This window comes from Tiliqua scincoides, chromosome 3, assembly GCF_035046505.1.
Source record: "Tiliqua scincoides isolate rTilSci1 chromosome 3, rTilSci1.hap2, whole genome shotgun sequence".
In the NCBI taxonomy this organism is placed as follows: domain Eukaryota; kingdom Metazoa; phylum Chordata; class Lepidosauria; order Squamata; family Scincidae; genus Tiliqua; species Tiliqua scincoides.
The window spans coordinates 155,071,481-155,095,723 of record NC_089823.1 but is presented as its reverse complement, the minus strand read 5'-3'; the positions used below and the strand labels follow the sequence as shown (position 1 = coordinate 155,095,723).

The 24,243-nt window shown below is 41.5% G+C and overlaps 1 protein-coding gene across 1 annotated transcript in view; it reads left to right on the top strand.

The window, feature by feature from the left end:
- MICU1 (mitochondrial calcium uptake 1) overlaps positions 1–24,243 on the top strand; it is a 171,302-nt gene that overhangs the window by 68,252 nt on the left and 78,807 nt on the right. Inside the window, exon 6 of the mRNA XM_066620365.1 lies at positions 14,037–14,151. Coding sequence (XP_066476462.1) covers positions 14,037–14,151 — 115 coding nt within the window. The remainder of the gene's footprint in view (positions 1–14,036; positions 14,152–24,243) is intronic.

Here is a 24,243-nt window from a genome sequence, read left to right as displayed (position 1 = left end):
GGATCATCTTATAGATTTATATAATAATTAAAAACTCCAATCCTGCCTTCAAAAATCTGTTCACCTCCAAGATATGTTAAAGCACTTTTTCCAAAAGGGGCTGTATGCTCAATTTTTTGAGAAATCCAGACTTTTTTGCTGGACTCAGGTTGGGCTCTCCCACTATGTGTGTATAAAGTCTATTGAAGATTATCAGTAGATGAAATTAGGCAAATAGGCTACCTTATCCTTCAGCATTTAAACAAAAATCTAGGGTTTAAGGTATTTCCATAATACTAAATATTTGTATGATATCTATAAGCTTAACAATAAAAGTACCAAGTTTATTGTCTTGTCTGGAAGATTGCTTAAATTGCGATTATATTAGTCGTATTTTGTAAGTAAGAGAGGAGTGTGCCCCAAAAGACCAGAATTCAACACTTCATTTCTATATCCATCTAGTAAAATTCTGGTCAAAGACAATTCAACAAGTGAAAAAGATGGAACTTTTCCTTTTAGCACTATAGCTATCACCATTGTCCTCTTAATGTGCTGACAGTCTTACCATGTTGCTTCTGGCTATCTGTCTGGGCAAAAGAAGAGTGCCATCGAACACATAGCTGCTATGTCATAGCATAATCCTTTGTTTCATATTCAAGGAGCCAGTTATGGCTTTAATAATAATAGAACCTAATAAACTTAGGGTGCAATCCAAACTGTGCCCTATGCCAGCCTAAGGGACTTGGGCTGGCCTGGGAAGGTCGCAAATGTGCCGAAAAGCACATTTGCGCCTCCTCGGGAGGAAGCCAGGCTGGCACTCCGAGAAGCGCCGGCTTGCGGAGGCTGTCGGAAGCTTCCGCACCAGCTTCTCCCAGCAACTTGCGTCGGCTCTGATGAGCCGATGCAAGGATGAAAGGTAGGCAAGGGGAGCGGGGAGGAGGAGGGAGGGAGGCGTTCCTGGGCGGGGGGAGGGTGGGTGATGGGTGGCCCTGGGGGGAGGCAGACAGGGAGTGGGAGGTGGGACTGGGATCCGGCAGTTATTCCGGATCCCATCCCCCATTCCTGGGGAGAACGGAGCAGCTTCAAGCCACTCCACTTTCCTCAGACTTGTGCCACCTCAGGAGGTGGTGTAAGTCCGAGGAGACCCATAGGTGCCAGCAGCCCTTACCCAGGAGTAAGGGAAAGAGTTTCCCCTTGCCTCTGTCTAAGCCGCTTCTGGCCACAATCCTGCACTGGATACATCGCAAGCCTCCTGGCTTGCCTGTTCCAGCTCAAGTTAGGATTGCGCCCTTAATGGCATATTCTCTCAAATGGAATGTGGCCTTTTTCTTGATGGAAACTAACATTGAGAAACCAGCTTGCTTTCCCGGTTAATCTGGAGTTGGGGGTAAGTAGCAAGATGTCTGGTTTTGCAGTTAACTCATGCGAATGAGAGTGTTAAAGATTAAAGCAGCTAAGTGGGCTGAAGCACCTCTCTTATGAGGAAAGGCTACAGTGCTTGGGACATTTTAGCTTGGAATAAAGGTGGTTAAAAGAGGTGATTAAAAGATGGAGTCTTAGGGTGCAATCCTAACCCCTAATGTCAGTGTTTTCCAGCACTGACATAAGGACAGTGCAGCTCTGAGGTAAGGAAACAAACATTCCCTTACTTTGAGGAGGCCTTTGTGAGTGCCCCCCAACTACAGGATGCAGCACATGTCCCATTGGCACCACCATGCCAGTGCTGGAAAGCACTGGCATAAGGGGTTAGTATTGTGCCCTTAGAGAAATTGTGCATGTTATGGAAAGAGTAGGCAGAGAAAAAGTGTATCTCTCCCTCACAATACTAGAACCAAGGGTAATCCCATGGAACTAATTGGCTGGAAATGTAAGATAGACAAACGGAGATACTTCTTTACACAGTGTGTGGCGTTTATTGCCACAAGATATAGTGATGTCTTCTAGCTTGGATAGTCTTAAAAGGAGATTTGTCACATTCATGAAGGACAGATGTATCCAATGGAGGCTAGTCATGATGGCTGTTGTGCTATCTCCAGGTTCCCTGGCATTATGACTACCTGTTGTAGAGGAACAATGGTGAGAGAGAAGTCTGTGTTGCTTTCCTGCTTGGGGATTTCCCAGAGGTAGCTGGTGGCCTACTGTGTGAAACAGGATGTTGGCCTATGTGGGCCTCTGGTCTGATCCAGCAGGGATCTTCTTGTGTTCTTAACTGTAAATCTTAACCTCATAGTTTAAGTAAATATCTCATTCTTGTTGCTGAATGTTCAGTAACATTTCTATCATCTTCTAATCGATGATACTTAAAAAATACCTTGACTTCAGGAGAAACAATTTATACCTCTTTCTCTATATTGCAAATACCCCTTGTTATAACATTTAAACCATCTTAGATTTAAAACATCTGTCTTTTTGTACAAATGATGATTTATTATATTTAAAAATTTAAATGATATATTATGAAAGAATAAACTGTGGTGGTCTGGAAGTGCCAGTTATCCTCGAAACAAAATAATTTGTTGGAACAAATGCGCAGGTACCATTTGTGAATGGTTGGAGACACTAGTGATGGGGAACTCAAATGTAATCTGTCCCTTTTAAAAAGGCATTTCCTTCTTGCTTTCCGTGCAAGGGTTCCTCCCTTGCATGATCAGTTCCTGCTGCCTGTGAAGGGTCTTGGGACATTGATGTCTTGTTTGTTTTTCCTCCTTGACTGTAGAATGCTAGTCTTGCATTTCAGGTGCGGCTTTTTTCAATGGTGATGGATACTTATTCTGTTGCTGCAAAGAGGGTACATGTACACTTCTCTTTCTAGCCTCCAAAGACCACAAATAGTAACAGTTCTGCTTTACCATGAACACAGTTTAATAGTAAAGGGCTGAAGTAGAGTTCAAGATAGGGCAAAAATCAGCAAAATGTCTTTTGAATCAGTTTTCTTGTTCCAATGACATAGGCAAACGCTGTGACTGAAAATAATAAAATTAATGCTAATCAGTTTTTTGTGGGATTGTTCTATCATCTTTATTTTGAAAAGTAGTTTTGCTAGTGATTGATCAATGAAGATCTAATTGGTTGCATTATTTTGTAAGGTCTCCTTTCTAAATTAAAGTATTATTGTTAAAATGCAGTTGGACTTAATCCGAGTATCACCCCCTCATCTTTTATTTGGTATAGTTCTGTCCTGAAACATGTTTTAAGAACTCTCTCAATTGAGCTTCAGAAAGAATTGGGATATAAAGTAATTATAGTTTTAAGTAATGGTTGGTATGTTTATTCAATTTATTCTATATATTGCGCATTTCTCAAAAAGATTGATGTTGTATACAGTAATTTACAGGATAGCATTGCATCACAAAACAATAAATAAAACAATATCCTCAAACAACCACTAAAGCAGCAAAAAAAAAGGCATCAGCGTAGTCCTCTAAAGCCTGCCGAAACAAACAGGGACTTGTATCCTAAGTTGGGACAAAGTGCATCACCACCCTTGGAAGCTCCTTCCCCAAGCACCTCTTACATAAGCACAGTGTTCCTTTCTCTTGTGAAAGGAGTTACCAACAACAATGATGCACTGTGTCCAAACTTGGAATGCAGCATAGTGTTTGCATCTTTTCTGAACAAAATGCATTTCCTTGTACAATGTGTTTGAGCCCCTCAGGGTCATGTTGAAAAGTATCTGTCATCATTTTGATGAGCCAATTTTTCAAAACATTGATAAATGCTCTGTATGTTTACACAGGCAAAGTCTAGACCAGGAAGAGACGGATAATATTTTAAAAATACTTAGCTAACACATTTTAATTAACACCCATTAAAATATTGCATCACAAAGCTAATAAGTCAAAGGAGCTTTTAAATGTGTTTGCCTCTGTCTATCAGAACTAAAGCGTGATAAAACGTCTTGCCTGAAATTGTGCCATGCAGCATCTTGTGGGACCCGATTGCTGTATTCCTTGTTTGAGTGAAGTGTTGGCAAGTAGAGACAGGTAGGGTGTCTGTGAAAAAGATTCAGATGAAGACGCAGTTGACCCTATAACTTCCTTGTCAAAACTCAAAGTCTTTCTGTTAGTAGGTGTAGATTGTCATTCCTGAGCCAGTCAAGAAAATGTGTAGTGTATTTGTTCTCTAAATATTGCTACTGTTCAACCTGCTCTTATAATGTTTATCTGAGTCTCACTAAGTAGGGCTACAGTCTTGGCTGAGAGGGAAAAAGAAACAACTTGGTGTGTGGTGCACTTAGAACAACTGTGGTCAAAGGGGACTGAAAGAGAATGGCATTACAGCAAACTGAAATACACATGATCTTAAGCATTCATTTTGTCTCAGTTGTTACACAGCTGCTGCAGTCAAAAACAATGCACAGAGTACCAGAAGGTAAAGTGGTCCTCAATCTCTATTGATAAACATCCGTTCTATTAAACTTGTAAAGCTAACTCGGAAGGCAATATATGTCATGTATATTGATTAGATTTGGGGAATGAAACTGTGCAATGATTGCTTAAGATTATCACTTTTAAAAGAAAAGGGTATTGAAGCATAAGCATTATTGGCATGGATGATGTCGCTGAACATTCACCTCCTTCCTTCGTGGTCCAATACAAGTGGTATATTTCACATAACTTTTCTGAAATATATAGTTGTCCAACTGAGGTGCACAAATGCTGCTTACCAAGTAGGGGTGATTTTTATTATTTTAAACAAAAATTATTTGGAAGTATAAATAAAAGCAATTCTGCAGGTGTTTAGTGAAACTTTTTTAGAAGTCATGCTCATGACTTTTGAACTAGGATTGCCACCTGTTCATATTTTTAGGTCAGTGGAAGGCTTGTTACGGACAGTTTGACCATATTTTCTTGGGAGGCAGAACTTCAGAACTTTGAGCTGACATCAGTCATGCATCAGTTCAACATCAGTTCAAATATACTTAAGAAAAAAAATGACTTCTGAGGATAGCTAAGAGCAATACCATGTAATCTTGCTAAACCAAGACTAACAGCATCTGTAGCTCAGTGATAGAGAACATGCTTTATGTACAGAAGGTCCCAGCTGTCATCTTTCCATCTCCAGGTAGGAGCAGAAAAGATTAATGTGTGAAACCTGGTGAGTTGCGTCAGTGAGTGTAGACATAATACTGAGGTAGATGGGCTCATGGTTTGACTCCACCCAATACAGCCCAAGATGTTCCTATGATCACAGTGCGATGTTAATGCAGTAAAGCTGTGGTGATGCATATTGTTTTGTTAATTCTACCCATTTTGTAAACAAATTGCTGTGTTGGAAAATAAGGGGTTTTATGTGACCTCTTTTCATACATAGTGTTTGGTGACTCAAGTAATAAACCATTTAACTAGCAACTGTAGCTGTAATGACATATTTGGGGTTCTGCTTGTTTGCTCATTGATGCTGTGGAAGCTTTGACTGTCCAAATTTGTGGTGTTAAAAGGTTGCAATCCTATTTTGAACGAGCATGAACTTTGACATCCCCAGCCACTATTTTCTTTAGAACAGAGGACAATTATAAAGTGTTACCTATAAATATGTTTCTTGGTTCAAGTGTGCAGAAGAAGCCTTATGTTTCAACAGCCAGATAACTCGAATTCATATCCACAAGCTTCCATTTGGGTAGTGAATCCATGAGTAGAATTAAGCAGAATATTGCAAGTATCTGGTATACCTGTATTCCCTTTGGAAACATCCAGATCTTGCCTGTATAGGAAATGGAGTTCTCACTTAAGTGATCAACCTGGTAAGTACTTGAAAGATTGGGGAGTGTTTTGAAGTTTCCCTTCCTAGATTCTCAAAAACTGCTGATCCTAATGCAGCATTTTTTTTTTTAATTTAAGGACTTTCTGAGATGAATTTGGGAGCATATATGTGAATTTTTTTTCTTTTGTGAGTGTCTGGTGCAAGTAAATACTTGAAGTTTTGCCTTCAGTGATTTTGAATTAGACAAAATGGGCATTCTTATTTGCTGACATTTTGACAGATGAGCTGTTTTGTTCCACCCCCCCACCCCCCCGTAGCTGTTCACTTTTTCTGCATGGTCCATGTACAGCAACATCTGCAAGAAGCATCGCTTTGATTGTTTCACTTAGCTAATGATCTAAATCCATATGATGGAAACTGAATTGTATAACTTTTCTTCGTGTATGCATATTTTTGCTTGTGTTCATAGAGACAATGAACTCAGCTGAAGTGCGTGTATGTCTGTATGCTTGCCTTGTATGCTGCGTCTAACAGGATTTCACTGCTCCAGGAATATTATTTTCAATACTCTTACCTAATGGCTTGCTTGTTTTTGCGTACTTAACTGTGCTGTGAACTTCAGTCAACACTCTGAATAGTCCTTGTTGATCGATTTAGTGAATGCAAAACTTTTCAGTAAACTAATCTGCTCTTTTCAATTCCAGCCATAGCCCTTTTGAATTAATATCTCCATGTCTACAAGTCGGAATTTTGTCTAAGTGATTATTTGCCTTTTCTAAATTTCACCGACAAACTAGATTAGCGTTAGATGCTTAAAATTGGCGTGGCATCCCAATGCAAAAAGGCACTGTAACATGAGGGTTGTGCTGTAGTTATTTTACTGACTCTTAATAATGCTGATGGTAAGGATAACTGTCAGTGTCTTATTGGAGAGAAGGCTATTGTGTTTAATACTAACAGTGCACCATTTACTGCTTTAGTTTCTATCACTGTTTGCATGTTGATTTTTTCTTTTTTAAAAAGCAACAAACTTGCATTAGCTTTTTTAGAAAGTATAATAGTGCATTGTGCAGTAAGATAAAATATCATGAGGAATAATCAGAGGAAAATGTCACTGAGATTCTTAGAACTCAGTAAGATACACCAGAGAAAATTAATTTTAATTGAGAATACTCAAGCAATTGATTATATGGCTGTAGAATTAATAGACTTTATGGATTGCAGAAGCAGTAAGAAGAGAATTGCTCACAGTGTGGTATTCTCTGCTTATAACACAAGTGTGCACCTCATATTCTGTCGAAGCTTAAATAATTCTGTATGTACTGCTGTTGCTTTCAGTGCAAGGGAAAACTGTGCAATGAACAGAAACCTAACATATACAGTGGTGCCTCGCAAGACGAATGCCTCGCACACCGAAAAACTCGCAAGATGAAAGCGTTTTTGCGATTTTTTTCTGGTGACTCGCAAGACGAATTTTTCTATGCCGTGCTTCGCAAGACGAATTTTTAAAATTAAAAAGTTGAAGTTTTGTGCTTGAAATTTTTGAAATCCTCTGTACAGTATGTATGCCTTTAAAGAGCACTTAATAAGCACTTTGTAAACCAAATGTGACTTTGTTCTGACTTTTTTTGCACATAGGAACGCATTAATTAAATTTCAATGCATTCCTATGGGAAACCGCGCTTTGCAAGACGAAATTTTCGCAATACGAAACGACTTGCGGAATGAATTAATTTCATCTTGCGAGGCACCACTGTAATAGTCTTTATAATAGTGATGGGTAGATGTTATTCCTTTCCTGATATGTTGGTGTCTGAAGAGCAATTTTCCCTCTTTCTTTTTTCTCGCCCTCCCCCATCTCTTAAAGTTAACTGGAACAAGAAAGTGAAAACGGATTATTGATCCTCCCCATTTCATCCTGCTGTACGCTCACTAGAAGTATAGCATTTCTCGTGCTTTAATCTCAAAAGGGCATGCCCTCAAAACGGTATTGCTTAATCAGCAATACATTAGGCATAGGAAATCCCATTGAATTAGAGACTTGTATATTATTTAGGATCGTATCTACAGAACAACAGTTTTCATTGCTGAGCCTTTTGAAGATTATAGCAGAGAATGGACATAGAACATTATTGTGCAAAATCTACGCATTGTGCAAAAGGCTAAGGGGATGCCAATTGACTCTTCTTCAGGTTATGTGGACATGTTTGTGCTTTTTATTGGACAGAAACATTCCTATATTTTTTCTGTAATCTTGAGAACTAGAATTCTTGCCCTAGATTTATTTGTTCATTAAGAGATTTTTATCCTACCTTTCCAGCCACAAGGGTTCCTGAGGCAGCTAACAGCAAAGTAAAGGCATTATAATACAATCAAAAGTTGTATATATACAAACAAAAAAATGGCAGGTAACCAGTCACTTGGGGGATGTGTCTTTATGAACATATTGAGCAAGATGTTGGTTACTTATAAATGTGTTTTTCATTATATAATTCAAGGGAGGGCAGGACGCCCAATCACAGAGACTTAGCTGTAGGAAGCTCATAGTAAGTGCATGCTCATGGAACATATTGAGCTCTTAGCACCTGTGACTCTTCTGAGCCTAGGCTTCTTGAACATTTCCCAATTTGTTATCTGGGAGCGGGGCGGAAATACTAGTTGTAGCTGACAATGCACTTGATCTGCCTATCATCGGGATGCATTCCCAGTTTGCTTAAAAGTGTTTGCACTGACAATGTTTCTGATTCCTATTATGGTGTTCCACAACATTTTGACAGCCTCTCATTGACAACATAAGAATTGTGTGCATGTTATGTAAGGCTGGTAGACTGAGGATTTTTGAAGCTTCGTTTTTTATCAGTTTTGCTTTGTGGCGTTGGGAGACAGATAATGCTTAATTCTTATCTCAGTTGGACAGTCTCCAATTTATTAAGTAGAGTGAGCTCTGCAAGAAAGAAATAAGAAACATCGCTGGGCACCTGAACCTCAGAGCTGGTTAACATCTACTGATGTTCTTATCCACATGTCTTAAGAATGCACAGTTACAGGGGACAAGTCAGTTGCTCTAAATGTTTCTTGCTCTTTTAACATAACAGATCAAAAGTTGCTATGATGTGTTCAATGTGCTTTTAGTGTCATTGCTTAACAAATTGTCTTTCCTTTGTCTTGTATATGATGGGATCCTCGCTAGACAGAGGTAACAGATGGGGGACGGTTGTATAACTGGACCCTGGTGTGCTGTGGGTGGTGTCTCTTGTTCCCTAATACTGCTCCTAAATTTAAGCTTGCAATTTCTGTACTTCTGTTCCTGCATGTTTTCATACACATTAACTACAATTTCACTTAATCCTTTAATATTTCTTCTTTCCCGTGTGTGTTTGTGTGTGTGTGTATGTGTGTGTATGTTTGAGTGTTATGTCTTCTAACTCTGCAGAAGTAGTCCATCACCTAGAAAATTTAGAACCCAACCTCTAACCCACTTTGTGTATCCTTTTCAGTCTTTAAAACTTTAGATGTCAAAATTTGTTTATCAGCATCCTTTTAGTTTAGCATTTCATTCCAGTGAGTGTGGAGAGGGAAATTGTCCTATGTTGTCCCAATCAAAAGACTTTGTCTGCATTAACATTGTCACAAGCTTGCTTCATTTCAATGTAGTCTGGTGTGGATATACACTATGGACCTACTGAATCATGTTAAGAGACTGGAGCTGTAGTCCTGTAGCACTTACCTGGGAGTAAGCCCCACTGAATATAGTGGGACTTATTTCTGAGTAGACAGGTATAGGATTGCAGTCAGGGAATGATTCACAGGATTTATGTGCTCTACATAAGAACATAAGAACAGCCCCACTGGATCAGGCCATAGGCCCATCTAGTCCAGCTTCCTGTAGCTCACAGTGGCCCACCAAATGCCCCAGGGAGCACACCAGATAACAAGAGACCTCATCCTGGTGCCCTCCCCTACATCTGGCATTCTGACTTAACCCATTCCTAAAATCAGGAGGTTGCGCATACACATCATGGCTTGTACCCCATAATGGATTTTTCCTCCAGAAACTTGTCCAATCCCCTTTTAAAGGCGTCTAGGCTAGACGCCAGCACCACATCCTGTGGCAAGGAGTTCCACAGACCGACCACACGCTGAGTAAAGAAATATTTTCTTTTGTCTGTCCTAACCCGCCCAACACTCAATTTTAGTGGATGTCCCCTGGTTCTGGTATTATGTGAGAGTGTAAAGAGCATCTCCCTATCCACTCTGTCCATCCCCTGCATAATTTTGTATATCTCAATCATGTCCCCCCTCAAGCGTCTCTTTTCTAGGCTGAAGAGGCCCAAACGCCGTATCCTTTCCTCATAAGGAAGGTGCCCCAGCCCTGTAATCATCTTAGTCGCTCTCTTTTGCACCTTTTCCATTTCCACTATGTCTTTTTTGAGATGCGGCGACCAGAACTGGACACAATACTTCAGGTGTGGCCTTACCATCGATTTGTACAACGGCATTATAATACTAGCCGTTTTGTTCTCAATACCCTTCCTAATGATCCCAAGCATAGAATTGGCCTTCTTCACTGCCGCCACACATTGGGTCGACACTTTCATCGACCTGTCCACCACCACCCCAAGATCTCTCTCCTGATCTGTCACAGACAGCTCAGAACCCATCAGCCTATATCTAAAGTTTTGATTTTTTGCTCCAATGTGCATGACTTTACACTTACTGACATTGAAGCGCATCTGCCATTTTGCTGCCCATTCTGCCAGTCTGGAGAGATCCTTCTGGAGCTCCTCACAATCACTTCTGGTCTTTACCACTCGGAAAAGTTTGGTGTCATCTGCAAACTTAGCCACTTCACTGCTCAACTCTGTCTCCAGGTCATTTATGAAGAGGTTGAAAAGCACCGGTCCCAGGACAGATCCTTGGGGCACACCGCTTTTCACCTCTCTCCATTGTGAAAATTGCCCATTGACACCCACTCTCTGCTTCCTGGCCTCCAACCAGTTCTCAATCCACGAGAGGACCTGTCCTCTAATTCCCTGACTGTGGAGTTTTTTCAGTAGCCTTTGGTGAGGGACCGTGTCAAACACCTTCTGAAAGTCCAGATATATAATGTCCACGGGTTCTCCCGCATCCACATGCCTGTTGACCTTTTCAAAGAATTCTATAAGGTTCGTGAGGCAAGACTTACCCTTACAGAAGCCATGCTGACTTTCCCTCAGCAAGGCCTGTTCGTCTATGTGTTTTGAGATCCTATCTTTGATGAGGCATTCCACCATCTTACCCGGTATGGATGTTAGGCTGACCGGCCTATAGTTTCCCGGGTCCCCCCTCTTTCCCTTTTTAAAAATGGGCGTGACATTTGCTATCCTCCAATCTTCTGGCACCGTGGCCGTTTTGAGGGACAAGTTGCATACCTTAGTCAAGAGATCTGCAACTTCATTCTTCAATTCCTTAATAACCCTTGGGTGGATGCCATCAGGGCCCGGTGACTTATTGATCTTTAATTTATCAATGAGGCCTGAAACATCTTCTCTTATAACCTCTATCTGACTTAACTCCTCGGTTAGGAGGGGCCGTTCGGGCAGCGGTATCTGCCCGAGGTCTTCTGCCGTGAAGACAGATGCAAAGAACTCATTTAATTTCTCTGTCATCTCTAAGTCTCCTTTTATCTCCCCTTTCCCTCCCTCACCATCCAGAGGGCCAACCGCTTCTCTGGCGGGTTTCCTGCTTCTAACATATTTGAAGAAGCTTTTATTATTCTCCTTAATGTTGCTGGCCATGCGTTCCTCATAGTCTCGCTTGGCCTCCCATATCATCTTCTTACATTTCTTTTGCCACAGTTTATGTTCCTTTTTATTCTTCTCATTAGGGCAAGACTTCCATTTACGGAAGGAAGCTTCCTTGCCCTTCACAGCCTCTCTAACTTGGCTGGTTAGCCATGCGGGCACCCTCCTGGATTTAGTGGAACCCTTCTTTCTTTGTGGTATACACCTCTGCTGGGCCTCTATTACTGTTGTTTTAAGCAGCCTCCATGCACTCTGGAGAGATTGGACTCTTTTTACCCTCCCTTTCAACCTCCTTCTAACCAGCCTCCTCATTTGGGGGAAGTCCGCCCGTCGGAAGTCAAGGGTTTTTGTTAGAGATTTGCCTGGTATTCTTCCCCCAACGTGCACGTCAAAACGGATCGCAGCATGATCACTGTTCCCCAATGGCTCAGTAACGTTTACATCTCTAACCAGGTCCTGCGTACCGCACAAAATTAAATCCAGAGTCACCTGTCCTCTGGTGGGCTCCGTGACTAGCTGATCTAAGCCACAGTCATTTAGCACGTCAAGAAATCCGGTTTCCTTATCGTGACCAGAACACAAATTGACCCAGTCAATATGAGGATAATTGAAGTCCCCCATGATTACAACCCTGTCCTTCCTTGTCACCTACCTGATCTGTTTCCTCATTTCAAGGTCCCCATCCGATTTCTGGTCTGGAGGACGATAGCACGCCCCCAGTATTACATCGCTGCACAAGCCTGGTAATTTAACCCACAGAGATTCTATGGTGGAGTCGGACCCACCTTCAATCTCTACTTTGCTGGATTCTATCCCTTCCTTAACATAAAGGGCCACCCCACCTCCAACACGCCCCTGCCTGTCCCTCCTGTAGAGTTTATAGCCCGGGATTGCGGTATCCCACTGATTCTCCGCATTCCACCAGGTTTCCGTTATGCCCACTATGTCAATATTTTCCCTTGTCACCAGACATTCCAGTTCTCCCACCTTTGCTCGTAGACTTCGGGCATTCGCATAAAAGCATTTATACACGGAATGCCCCAGGATGGGCTGCTTATTCGCTCCTTTGTCCCCACATCCTCTCATTGTGCCAAACCGTCTATCACATCCCATCACCCTACCTTTCCCAATTTCTTCTCCTACCCTGCCTTTGTCTTGTTCTCTAACCTCCCCATCCTCATCCCATAGGGATGAGGAGTCCCGAACCGGATGCCCCTCGGCTCCTGTCGGCCTTCCCCCAGGGATCAGTTTAAAAGCTGCTCTGCCACCTTTTTAATGTTATGCGCCAGCAGTCTGGTTCCATTCTGGTTCAAATGGAGCCCGTCCCTCTTGTACAGGCCCCGCTTGTCCCAAAACGTTCCCCAGTGCCTAACGAATCTAAACCCCTCCTCCCTACACCACCGTCTCATCCACGCATTGAGACCCCTGATCTCCGCCTGCCTAGCTGGCCCTGCGTGTGGAACAGGTAGCACTTCAGAGAACGCTACCTTTGAGGTCCTGGCTTTCAGCTTCCTGCCTAAAAGCCTAAATTTGGCCTCCAGGACCTCCCAGCTACACTTGCCCATGTCGTTGGTGCCAACATGCACCACAGCCGCTGCCTCTTCCCCAGCACTGTCTACTAGCCTGTCTAGACGAGAAGTGATGTCCGCAACCTTCGCACCAGGCAGGCAAGTCACCATGCGGTCCTCACATCCGTCGCAAACCCCCCTCTCTATGTTTCTAATAATCGAATCCTATCTATCTCTTTCTCTATCTCTTTCTTCTCCTTGAAACAGTTTCCTTTTTGCCCTTCCACTCTTAGTCTTAATTATGCATTTGTTTTCTATGTGCAGTAAGTGAAACATGGTTAAAGCTAACTTTTTCAAAGCCATTTCAAGCCATTCAAAACCATCTCTGGTTTTGAGGGAAACATGGTTATCATTAACCATTGCTTCTAATAGGGCACATGTGACACAAAACTATGGGGAACCTAGAATTACAATCAACACCAGCTCCTTCTCTCAGGTTCTTAACCATGGCTCAGTTATGGGCAGTGTTGTGTCTTCACCAGCCAGTATGGCACAGAAATGACTGCTTTGCAAAGCTTCACTGAGAAATGTCAAATATTTGCTGACATTGTTGCAGTTTCATTTTATTCAATGCAGACTCTCTCAATTCCAAGTACTAATATAATCACAAAATTATGTACATATATACCCACCAAATTGTGGGTGAAATTTCTTATAGCTGCTATGTAGGAAATGGCAATAAATACCCTTAGAATAGTCTTGTCATTCTCCAGGCAGGTGAGGAATGACAAAGCATGAATTGACTGTATTGGCATCAAAGTATTAAGTGTGTTGCAAGATGTAGAATAAATTTGATCCTAACATTTTCATCTTCAAACAAATATCTGATAAGTTTTAAAGGCTGGAAAGGTCCTTAAATAGTAGCAGGAGGGATGTATTTAGGAAAACAAATGGTTAGAGGCAACAGTATTAGACACGTAAATACCTGTATTTTATTGCTGGCATTTAACTGAGTTTATCTTTCTTCTCTTGGGGTTGTGGTGCTTTTCATTTCTTAAAATAGAGAATCTCCCAGGAAAGAGAGAAGTTTGCAGATGAAGACAGCATATTTTACGCCCTTGGAGAATGCGGCCTGATCTCCTTTTCTGACTATATCTTCCTCACTACAGTCCTTTCCAGTAAGTTCATAGTTTTATTATATACTGTGTTCTTGCTATGGTTTGGGTTTTTACAACATCGTTAATTGTAATATACGTATGGTTTATTTTCTTAGTATGAGTCTGTATCATGCTCCGACAGTGCTGACGCTCACAGAATCCAGCCTCCAGGGATTAACCAGTTCCAGCCCCGTGTGTTTGGTTTGCTCCTGCACACACCTGTCCACAAGACTCCTTTTTACCTACCAACTCTCCAATCAGTGTTGCAATGTTCTTTCCCATTTTCTGCTGTGAATAGATCATGTATATTAGCTATTCTCATTTTCAGAGTAGCGTGAAAAATGCTGAGGCATCAGAATAGCAGTTCAATGTTAACTTAGTCCCAGGCAAGTGCAGAAAGAAAAAAATGCTGTTTTCCTGAGTAAAATAACAAGAACCCACTACAGAATTTGATCGGAATGAGTTAATACGGCATCTTGCACAGTAAGTTCCTATATCTGGCCATTTTATAGCTTAAGAAAGGTGGTTTTTATTTATTTTTTAATCTGTTTTGTTCTGGGCACTGTTTTGGCACTTCATTAGGACTTAAGTAAGCCTTGAGCCATCAGATGTTTCCATTGCTTTTCATGTTCCCTTGGGCATAGCTCAAATATAAAAATTAACAAGGCAAATGAGAGATGTGCAGAAGCTGCTTGGGATTTATTGGAGATAATGTTTTTCGGAATTGGAAAAAAAATGTGCATTTGAGATGAAACAATTTCCACAAGAAGCAAAAAAATGGGTAGTAGAAGCTTCAGAAGGTGAAACTGCATATCTCCTCCCAGTGGAAAATGAGAGGTTACCTCTAATGTTCTGCTAGAATGAGTGCCTGCCAGATGAGAACCAGCACCTCTACATCCAGCCTGGAGTTGGATTGTGTGACAAAGACTGCACAAAATTATGGCAGGGCATGCATTTGGCCTCTGAAACATCTGTTGGCCACCCTGGACATGCTGTCAATGCATAATCATGAACTGCATTTTTAATGACATTTTTTAATTCTGTTATTCAACCACATCCAACTCTCCTTGCTTTGGTTGATCATGTTTGTTTCTTTGTGACTGAAAAACAAGATGGATTCTGTGCAGTCCCTGTAAAATTGAAGGGGGGAAAATAGTCTTTATGGTGCCGTAAGGAATTTTGTGGTGATGCCAGTTTGTGCCAATCGGACTGTGATTGGCTGAGTGGAATGTTCATAGACATGGTGGAATTTTCGTAAACATTCATGGTAAAAATATAAACAAATAGACCTTTTCATATCTCTTTCTCACATACCTGCTTGTTCATGTAATAGGAAACCTTAATTTCCTGTTTGCATCCACTTAGGGCCCAGTCCTATCAACATTCCAGCACTGATGCAGCTGCAATGTAACCTTGAGGTAAGGAAACATATGTTCCCTAACCTTGAGGAAGCTTCTGTGACCCTCCCCCCCCCAATGTAGCACACGGCCTTTTGGCAAACCTGCATCAGCACAGGGTTTGGGCCCTGAACCGTTATTCAGTTCTTAAGCTTCCTTAATCATGGTTTGGTCTGATGTCTATACTGACCCGTTTTTCTTTGTTCTATGGTTCCTGTAAATTTGTTCTGAACTGTGATAACCTAATTAGTTGTTGCCTTTAAAAAAATAATTAGTTACTCCTTGTAATAAAATAAGCCATTAAGAACAAAATAAATACAATGCTAATTAACACAGCCTTAAGTAATAGAATGTTAATGAACTTCTTCTGTGTAATCAAAACTGCAGCATTTTGAGTTACTATTGAAGAGCACAGATTAGTTCAAAAACAAATACAATTAGGATGGCTGCATATTCAGAAACATCTGTTCCACCTATGGAATCCTCTGAATAGTGAGAATACATGTAGTCGTAACTGGTAGAAAGGAACATGACATCCTTGTATAGATGATGTGGAAAATGGGGCCTGTCATGGTTGTATTTAAATCCAGATCTAATCTGTTAAATTGCATTGATTTTGGCACCACATTGCCCAAATGTGCTAGTCTTTGGAACCTAATTACAAGCAAGGAAAATTAAATGCCAAAATTAGGCTATTTGATGTTATCTGCAGTCTTGATTCTGCCAACTGCACTCCCTTCTGTTTTAAAATATTAGCCCGTCTCCATCCATTGCAGCCCCCTTGTGATTTTTTTCTTAAAGCCAATGTAGTTTATTTCTAAATTAGTGTCCTGCATAGTCCCAAGAGTAGCATTTTGAAGTATAAGTTCAATAAGCCCAGGTAAATGGGTTCTAGTTATTCTGTCTGTTATTACCGCATTGCTCATCAACTGGCCAGAGCTTAAAGAAAACTCATTTGCATTTTATAGGCGTGGAGCTGTTTGCCTACTGCATAGAAAATGCAGTCTGTCACCATATTTTTTAATGGCTAATTTAGCGCTCTCACTTAGTCTGTTTTCCTAGTCTGCTCTGTGCTTCTGTGAAAAACATTTTTTCCCAAATAGTAGCAAAGAGCATTTTAAAATGTGCCAACATTTCTTGTCTTCTGAAAGAATACTATAGCAAAACAGGTTGGAGGACAGTGCACCAGTTTGATGGATTCAGCTGCTTCCCAATTGGAATTTTTATCAGCACAGTTTGAATTTCCTTACTGATAAAGTACAAGGTTGAACAAAATGAAATGGAGGGCACAATCCTAACCAGGTCTACTCAGAAGTAAGTCCTAGTTTGTTCAATGGGGTTTACTCTCAGGAAAGTGTGGTTAAGATTGCAGCTGGAATTTCCTCCTTGCCTCCACAAAAATGAATTGGGAGAAACTGCATTTGGCCCTGTATGTGTTCTGGAACAACAGTGGTTAAAAACAATACAGGTTCAACCTTGTTATACACGGATTTTTTATACACAGATTTGACTCAACATGAATGGCCACTGCAAATGAGAAGGAATGTGCTGATCCCTGAAGAAGGGGAAAAATGCACCCTTTAAAAAGCTTTTCTTACTGTTGTAGAGATTTTTATCTCAATGTGATGAGACCGTACAATAGTTAGAGAGAGGACAGCCAGCTGACAATCCATCAGTCATTCTCTCTCCAAGATACCCCCTCCCTTCCCCCTGAACACCTGAAAGAAAGATAATCCTTTCTAAGCCTGGAGAGAGACTGTTATATTGTCGTCTTAATGACTCTATCTTAACATCACAAAGGTCAGCAAGGCTGTTTTTAAATCACGTGAGCAAAAGTACTTTGTTCTTTAAATTGATAATGTGAATAATGAGACTCAACCTGTACTAGAGAAACTATGCTGAAAAGACTACAGAAATAAAAACAAAACTTTTTGCATTTGCAGCCAAAGCTTTACCATATTTATCCCAATAAATAAATAAATTGTACTAAAATAAAGTTGCTTACAAGTCAAGATGCTAAAGACTGGGGCTTTATCCTGTGGGCTAGAGTAGGTTACCCTCCTAACCATGAAGGTGAAAGAGCCTGCTCTTCAAATGGCTCCTAGTAATACAGTAAGTGGGGGGGGGGAGGGGAGCTAACCTTCTCACCCTCTGAATTGGGAACACAGACATTTAGGATGATTTAATCAAACGGTGCATACTAATATATACTGATGTGTCTCATATGCTACTTGAAAGATACCGAATTGGATTGCATGTTTGACCTTATCAAAACTAGGGCTGCATGCTTTAAACTGCAACCCTATGCACACTTGCATGGGAGTAAGTCCCATTTAATTTTGTGGGTCTTGCTTCTGAGTAGAAATGCATCAGATTGTGCTGTTAAACTGTTTCATTGGTAAACTAAAATTCTAGTTGATTGATTGCTGAGACTGATTAAAGGGCACACATGTTTGACGTGTGACCCCCCCATAACATAACTAAGCCAATTCTCCTCCCACTGCTCTTTGTCCAATAGGAGCCTCCTTCAGATATCCATATTTGGACAAATATCAGCTGGGGGGTTATTTAAATTGGGAAAAACAGAGTAGGAAATAGATACAGGGGGTGCAGACGTTTTTAACTTAAAGAAAATTTGGAGAGATCCTGACTATGGATCTTCTTCCTACATCGTGACGATCGCAACGACTTGTACCCTCCGATCACTTTTGATAATATGTCTGCAACTGATTTGAGAAGTGAGGGAAAGACTAACATGAGTAGATTGATTGCATGGGTTGTTTGTGTGTGAACGTGCAGAGTATTTTTGGAATATTGTCAGAACAGTTTAACAAATTAAGAAAAAGTGAAACATTATCTTTTTACCAGAATGGGGTTGGAGTGGGTATTTATTGTAAAACTGGATGTTACCTTAGTCTTCCTTCAGAATCTGATAGGTGTGTATTGAAAATTTTGGAAACCTTTACCAGCCATTGGTTTCTACGTACATATCAGCACTGTGCTTCATGCTGCAGAAACAGAGAACAGCTTGCCCAATTTCTGGCAGTAGTGTACGTAGATCCAGGACAGAAAGTAATTGTAGGTCAGTAGCAATGATACGATGTAGAATTCGGGTGAAGACTTTATAATGTGATCTTTTATCATGCCATCCTGAGGGATTCTGAACTTCTGGCAAGGCAAGTCCTGAACAGCAATTTCTGCAACAGTGGGCTGAGACACATTTTTGGGTCTGAATTTACTATGGAAGTCATCCTTTTCATTCCCCCCCCCCCATCCAGTACTCTGAAGGTCAGCCAATAACTGATGTAATGTTGATAAAAGATAAGACTTGTGCTCTCATCTAAACATTGTCTCTTATCTCTCTTGTGCAGTTTGAAGAGATAAGCCTAACTATATTCATCACTGCTGCTTAAAAGAATCATTTATTAACATTTATTTAAACTGATGTCCCTTTGAATGCTGAGTAAATTTTACAGTATTTTCTTTTTGAAGGAAATGGAAATGCTACATTTAAATATAGCTAAAAATAGTTTCCTGATTCCTCTTGCTGCTTAAATGCATGCCCAAATAAAAAAATGCCTGATTTGCCTCCTGGAGTGGGAGTGGGGAATTGGCTTTGGCTAATTTCAGCATGACTGCCAGATAATGGTAATTTCATAGCTGACCTTTGAGAATTCTTTGCAGTGCCCTTTCATGGAGAACTTTAACTGGAAGTCAACTTCAGTTGACTGTAGAGGATAGAATGGGATGGAGAAAGAGGGTAAAAATAGGTCTGGGCTAGAATTGTCTCAAAAAAGAAAAGCGTTTCTGTCACTATACGGGTTTGTAGTATATACTGGGAGTTCAGTGCATGTTAAGAGTTAAGTAGAAAGCCCTCTCCTGGTGTCCCTAGCCCAAATATCATTGCACATTTACTCTGACTGGGGTTTCAGCACTGGTGACTGGCTAGCTGTGGTGCCCTTGAACAGGGACAGGGGTGAAACTGTGGGCCTGTCTTTTAATGTTATTGTTCTAGTTCAGGGGTGTTCAAAGTTTTTGGCAGGAGGGCCACATTGTCTCTCTGGCACTGTGTTGGGGGCTGGGGAAAAAAAGAATTAATTTACATTTCAACTTTGAATAAATTTATATACGTTTACATAAATGAATATATTAAAGATGAACTTATATGAATGAATGAAGGTCTTGCAATAGCTCAAGGCCTATAAAAGGCCTTGCACAAAGCAAGGCTGGCCTTTCCTTTTCTGCCGCTACTGTATCACAGATGTGAAACAGCAAGCAGTGGAGGGAGCCCTCATTCCACAGCTCACCGAGAGGTCAAACAGTTGCCCTCACACTGAGAGCAGTTGCATTGGGCCAGTGTGGGCTCCAACAATCACCGGAGGGTCAGAGGCTCATTGGAGACTGGGAGCTCCCTGAGGGCTGCATTGAGAGACCTCGAGGGCCACAAGTGGCCCCAGGGCCGGGGTTTGGGCACCCCTGTTCTAGATATATCCCGGGGTATCCCATGGGCCTACAGTGGCTTAGAGTGTGTTTTCTGCATGTTAATACTCTTGTTCCCAAGAGGGTCACTGTCTCAAAATACTAATAATATAATGATTATGACAGAGATGGACACTCCCCTTGATAGTTCTGTTGTCACCGTTCTGTGATGCCACCTTCTTCTTGGCTCAGAAGCCTTGAAGCAAAGCACACAAGGCCCAGGGACTACATATGTATTAAAGTGATACTGCCTTGTACTTCTAGACAAATTGTGATTCACATGCCAAAAAGGTTGGCAGCTAAGGCCCTGTCCTGTGAGATGCCCTGGTGCCTTTTGTCATCATGCTGATGCAGATTAACATAACCACTGTTCTGGTTTTCCCATGGCCTCTTTCTTTTACTTCAAGGTGCCTTGTTCTGCCTTTTTCTCCAGAGGGCTTTTGCATATAAACCTAAATGAGACAAATAATACCATTCAATTCATATTGGGTGGAATATTACATTTTTAAATTTTGAATGTGTCGGTGGGAGGTATAATATATTATTTAAACTGCTTTTTAATGGAATTTTACATCTCATTGAGTTATAACAATGAGTTGTGAAAAAACAATTTTGTCTTTGCATTGTGCTTTTTTGCTTGGTGTCACTTTAAATTATAGTGCGGCATTATGCGTACCTATAAGTGGTTTGGAGGATTCTGATTTTTAAAATTCATGAAGAACCATGTAGCTTTTGTTTGCTAGGGAATGCTGAATGATTGTTTCATCAGTGGAAAGCCCTAAGTAATCTAGTACATGCTTACTAGTAGCCTCCAGCTGTCTCTACAGTAGGACCTGGTCTATGCATGCAACAGAATGAGATGGTAGGATGAGGTGCAGATGGAGGGTAGTATTTTTGGGTGTTCCCCCATGTTTAAGAACTGCCCACAAATAGAGAAGTAGGCAAGGTGCTAGGCTAAGATCTTTCTTTCTAATCTTCTAGTTTAGTATGGAATATCTCCCATGGAGCTACGTTCAGAAGTGACATCTTCAACTTGCTGTCTGGAGTGGTGGTGTCCGTTCTGCCACCTTGTTCCCATGTGTAAACCCAGTCTGAGTTTCCAAAGAAGAAGAGAAGAGAATGATAACATTTTGACATGTAGGGCTTTGTAGGCTTGTCTCCTAGGTTTAGTTTGTTCCTCATGTCTACCAAAGATCAACACCATTTTGAAGCCACACAGTAGTCCTTTTCAGACTGTACCTGACTGTCTTGCATTCCAGATCACAAGGAGAATCTGTCATGAGGTACAGTTTTTGTCATTGCAGGCAAATGCAATCTGCATGGGGGCTGGGCTTTGGGAACATGTCAATACAGTGTCCTGTTGTCGCCTCCAGCCACCCTTTGTTCACTAGCCACTTGAACGGTAAGGTCTGAACAGCGTTAGTCGCTGCATTATTTGAAGGATAAGCATTTAGTATAGGATTGGGATTACTATGTTGAGTGTGGCACCAGTTTAAGGAACCTTAGTTTTCTTAAGATCTATATTCTACATTACAGAACCTTGCATAGTTGAAATGAACTAAATGGTGAGAAATGCCCATATCTGTTTCTTCTGAGAGAGCCTGCTGTGTCCTTTTAACCTTCCTTGTCCATGTTGCTCTGGTCTGACCAGTGAGGCTTGCAGTTTATTATTTTGCATGCTTATCCTTCACACTTTTGTGCAATTTCCCAATCTCTTGGTATGCGTAGGCTGTAGCGAGGTTACAGTCCCATGAGTTTCTCAAGGCATCTGACAAAATCTGTGTTGCTTTATCCAGTTGTGCTAAATCAATACAAAATAAGAATAGTGATGATAGTAATCTTTTGGTGATGAGGCATAATAAACTGAGAGAAAATTTGAGAGATGGTCCCTTTGTCCATGGCAGATGACAATGTCAAATTGCCACAGCAGCAGTAGCCATAGGTATAGTGTTCACAAGGGCGACACAGGAGCTAGTAGTACTCTGTCTTTTGAGTAATGGATGCCTTATAGGCCACATTGATACAGAGTAAATATTATGGCACAGTAAGGCCCCCCCCCCGGTTTCCAAATAAGGACTTCACCTTACCAGTGCTTATTGTTACCATCTTTTTGCTGCATTTACCATGGGCCTTTTTTCTTACTACTGCATTTTTAGTACTCAGACCTTTTACTTTTTTCCCCCTTGCAAATGTATTGATCTCTTAGGCCCAGTTTACATGTTACCTGTGACAAAGTTAGATCCTGTTGCGCTTCCCATGTCAGCCTTGGCATCTCTGACAGAGGTGTGGCATTGGTGTGGGAAGTGCCCTCTTGGCATGGACAACACCAGGATGGTGAACACTTAGGCATTACTATTACTACATGAGACTTGACCAGTGGGAAGTGGCAGCCACAGTCTAACAATAATGTGTAAATTGTGTCAAACTTGATTTATGTTATTGTAAATCATACCTTCTTGTTTGCTCTACTCTTTTTTTAAACTTCCCCCGTCTTCGCTGTCATCTCCAGATGCAGCACAAGATTTTGATTATTTATTGTTGGAAATTTTCCAACAGCTCCCCAACCCAAACAAAGAATACTGCCCTTCATAAGCAGCCATGCAAGCATGGTTCCCATACATAAGTGGTATTCAAACTGGGGCATCGTGACGCCCCAGCCTGAGGGTCCTGGTCCCTTTCCCCTTAAGGGATGGGGCAGCCAGGAGACAGGAAGGAGATTGTGGCATGATCCCCAGGATTGTGTCACTCAGGGGGTCTGCAGGGGCTTGGGTTCACTTGCCCAAGCCTTTTGTAGCCTCCTGGGGGTGCGGGGAGCCCTGCGTGACCTTCAGCAGGGCTCCCCAGGTCAGGGAAAGTGAGAGTGCTCTGAGAGAGAGCTTCTGCCCTCTGGGGAACCAAGTGCCAGATGAGGCACAGCGAGTTTAGCCTCTGTGCGAGGAGAAGGCAAGTGGACTTCCAAGTTTTGAAGAAAGAGATGGAGGACTCTCTGAGTTGTGGAGAGGAGGACGACGAGAAGGGGAAGATAAGTCTACTCTTTCTAACGCTTTGTCTTTCTAACTCTTTGTCTTCTAACCTTAAATCAATCTTAAATCAACATTGAAATTTAACTTTAGTTTAGCTTTACCTAAGCTTTAGGTAAGTTAGCACCTAATCTAACCAGAGGGAGGGAGTCTAAGTTCCAGCAAGTTGGGGCACAGGAGCTAGATGAAGGCAATAAAAATAAATATGTAACTGTGTACATAGGTCTACTCTGAGCAGGAGCAGCGTCCTACTTGTGAGTAAGGGCTCAAGGTACAGGCACTTGGAAAAGTAAATAAAACATTGGAGGATAAAGTGGAAAGCAAGTTTTTCTACTTTGTTTAAATTAACCCTACACTTAACCCAAGTTAAACTTAATCTAAGTTAGAACATAATCTAAAGGTTCAGTAAATTGGGACACAGGATCTAGGTGAGAGAGAGAGAGAGAGGTGCACACTTAATAAAAGCAGGAGGTATAATTTAGTTAGGGAGCTAGAGCCCAAACTAAACAAAGAAGAGGGTAATAGGGGGAGAAAGCACACTTGGTGTCTATTATAAACAGGGCAAAACAGGATTTAAACCTTAGTGTGTAAGTTCTGCCAAGCCCCCAAAACTCTTAAATCAGTGCAGTTTAAACTCAAATAAAAAGCAGCTTGAGGTTAAAAAACAGTCTAGCCTAAGAGAATTGAATTAGGAGGGTAAGAATTGAATTAGGAGGGTAAGAACCTAGGAAGGGCCTGTTCCCAGCCAGGCAGGGCAATTTAGCATAGTCATTGTCCTTTAGGAGTTGATAAGAGCCCCATTAGGCAAATCCAAGCACCTCATTCAGGTGCCTGCAGAGTAGATTAAGCCCATCAGCAGCCTTTTGTCTTCTTGATCTTTTGCAATCTCACGTGGGAAGACCAGCCCCCTTTCAATCAGCAAGGAGGGAGGGAGGAAGAGCCAGCTAGGGGTATAAAGCTAGTACCTGCCACCGCATGAGCCTCTCTGCAGAAGCGCATGTCGCCTCTGGTAAACCCAGTGCCTTGGGAACAAAGTGTCAGGTGAGGCACAGTGAGTTTAGCCTCTATGCGAGTTCAGCAGCAGGGCGAGGAAGCCAGGGCCCCAGACACTGCCCTTGTCTTCCCTTGAGAAGAGGGCAGCAAACCAGTGTAGGGTTTTTTAAGTACCCCTAAACAAACAAACAAAAAAAACTGTGCAGTCAGACAGCCAGCAGCAG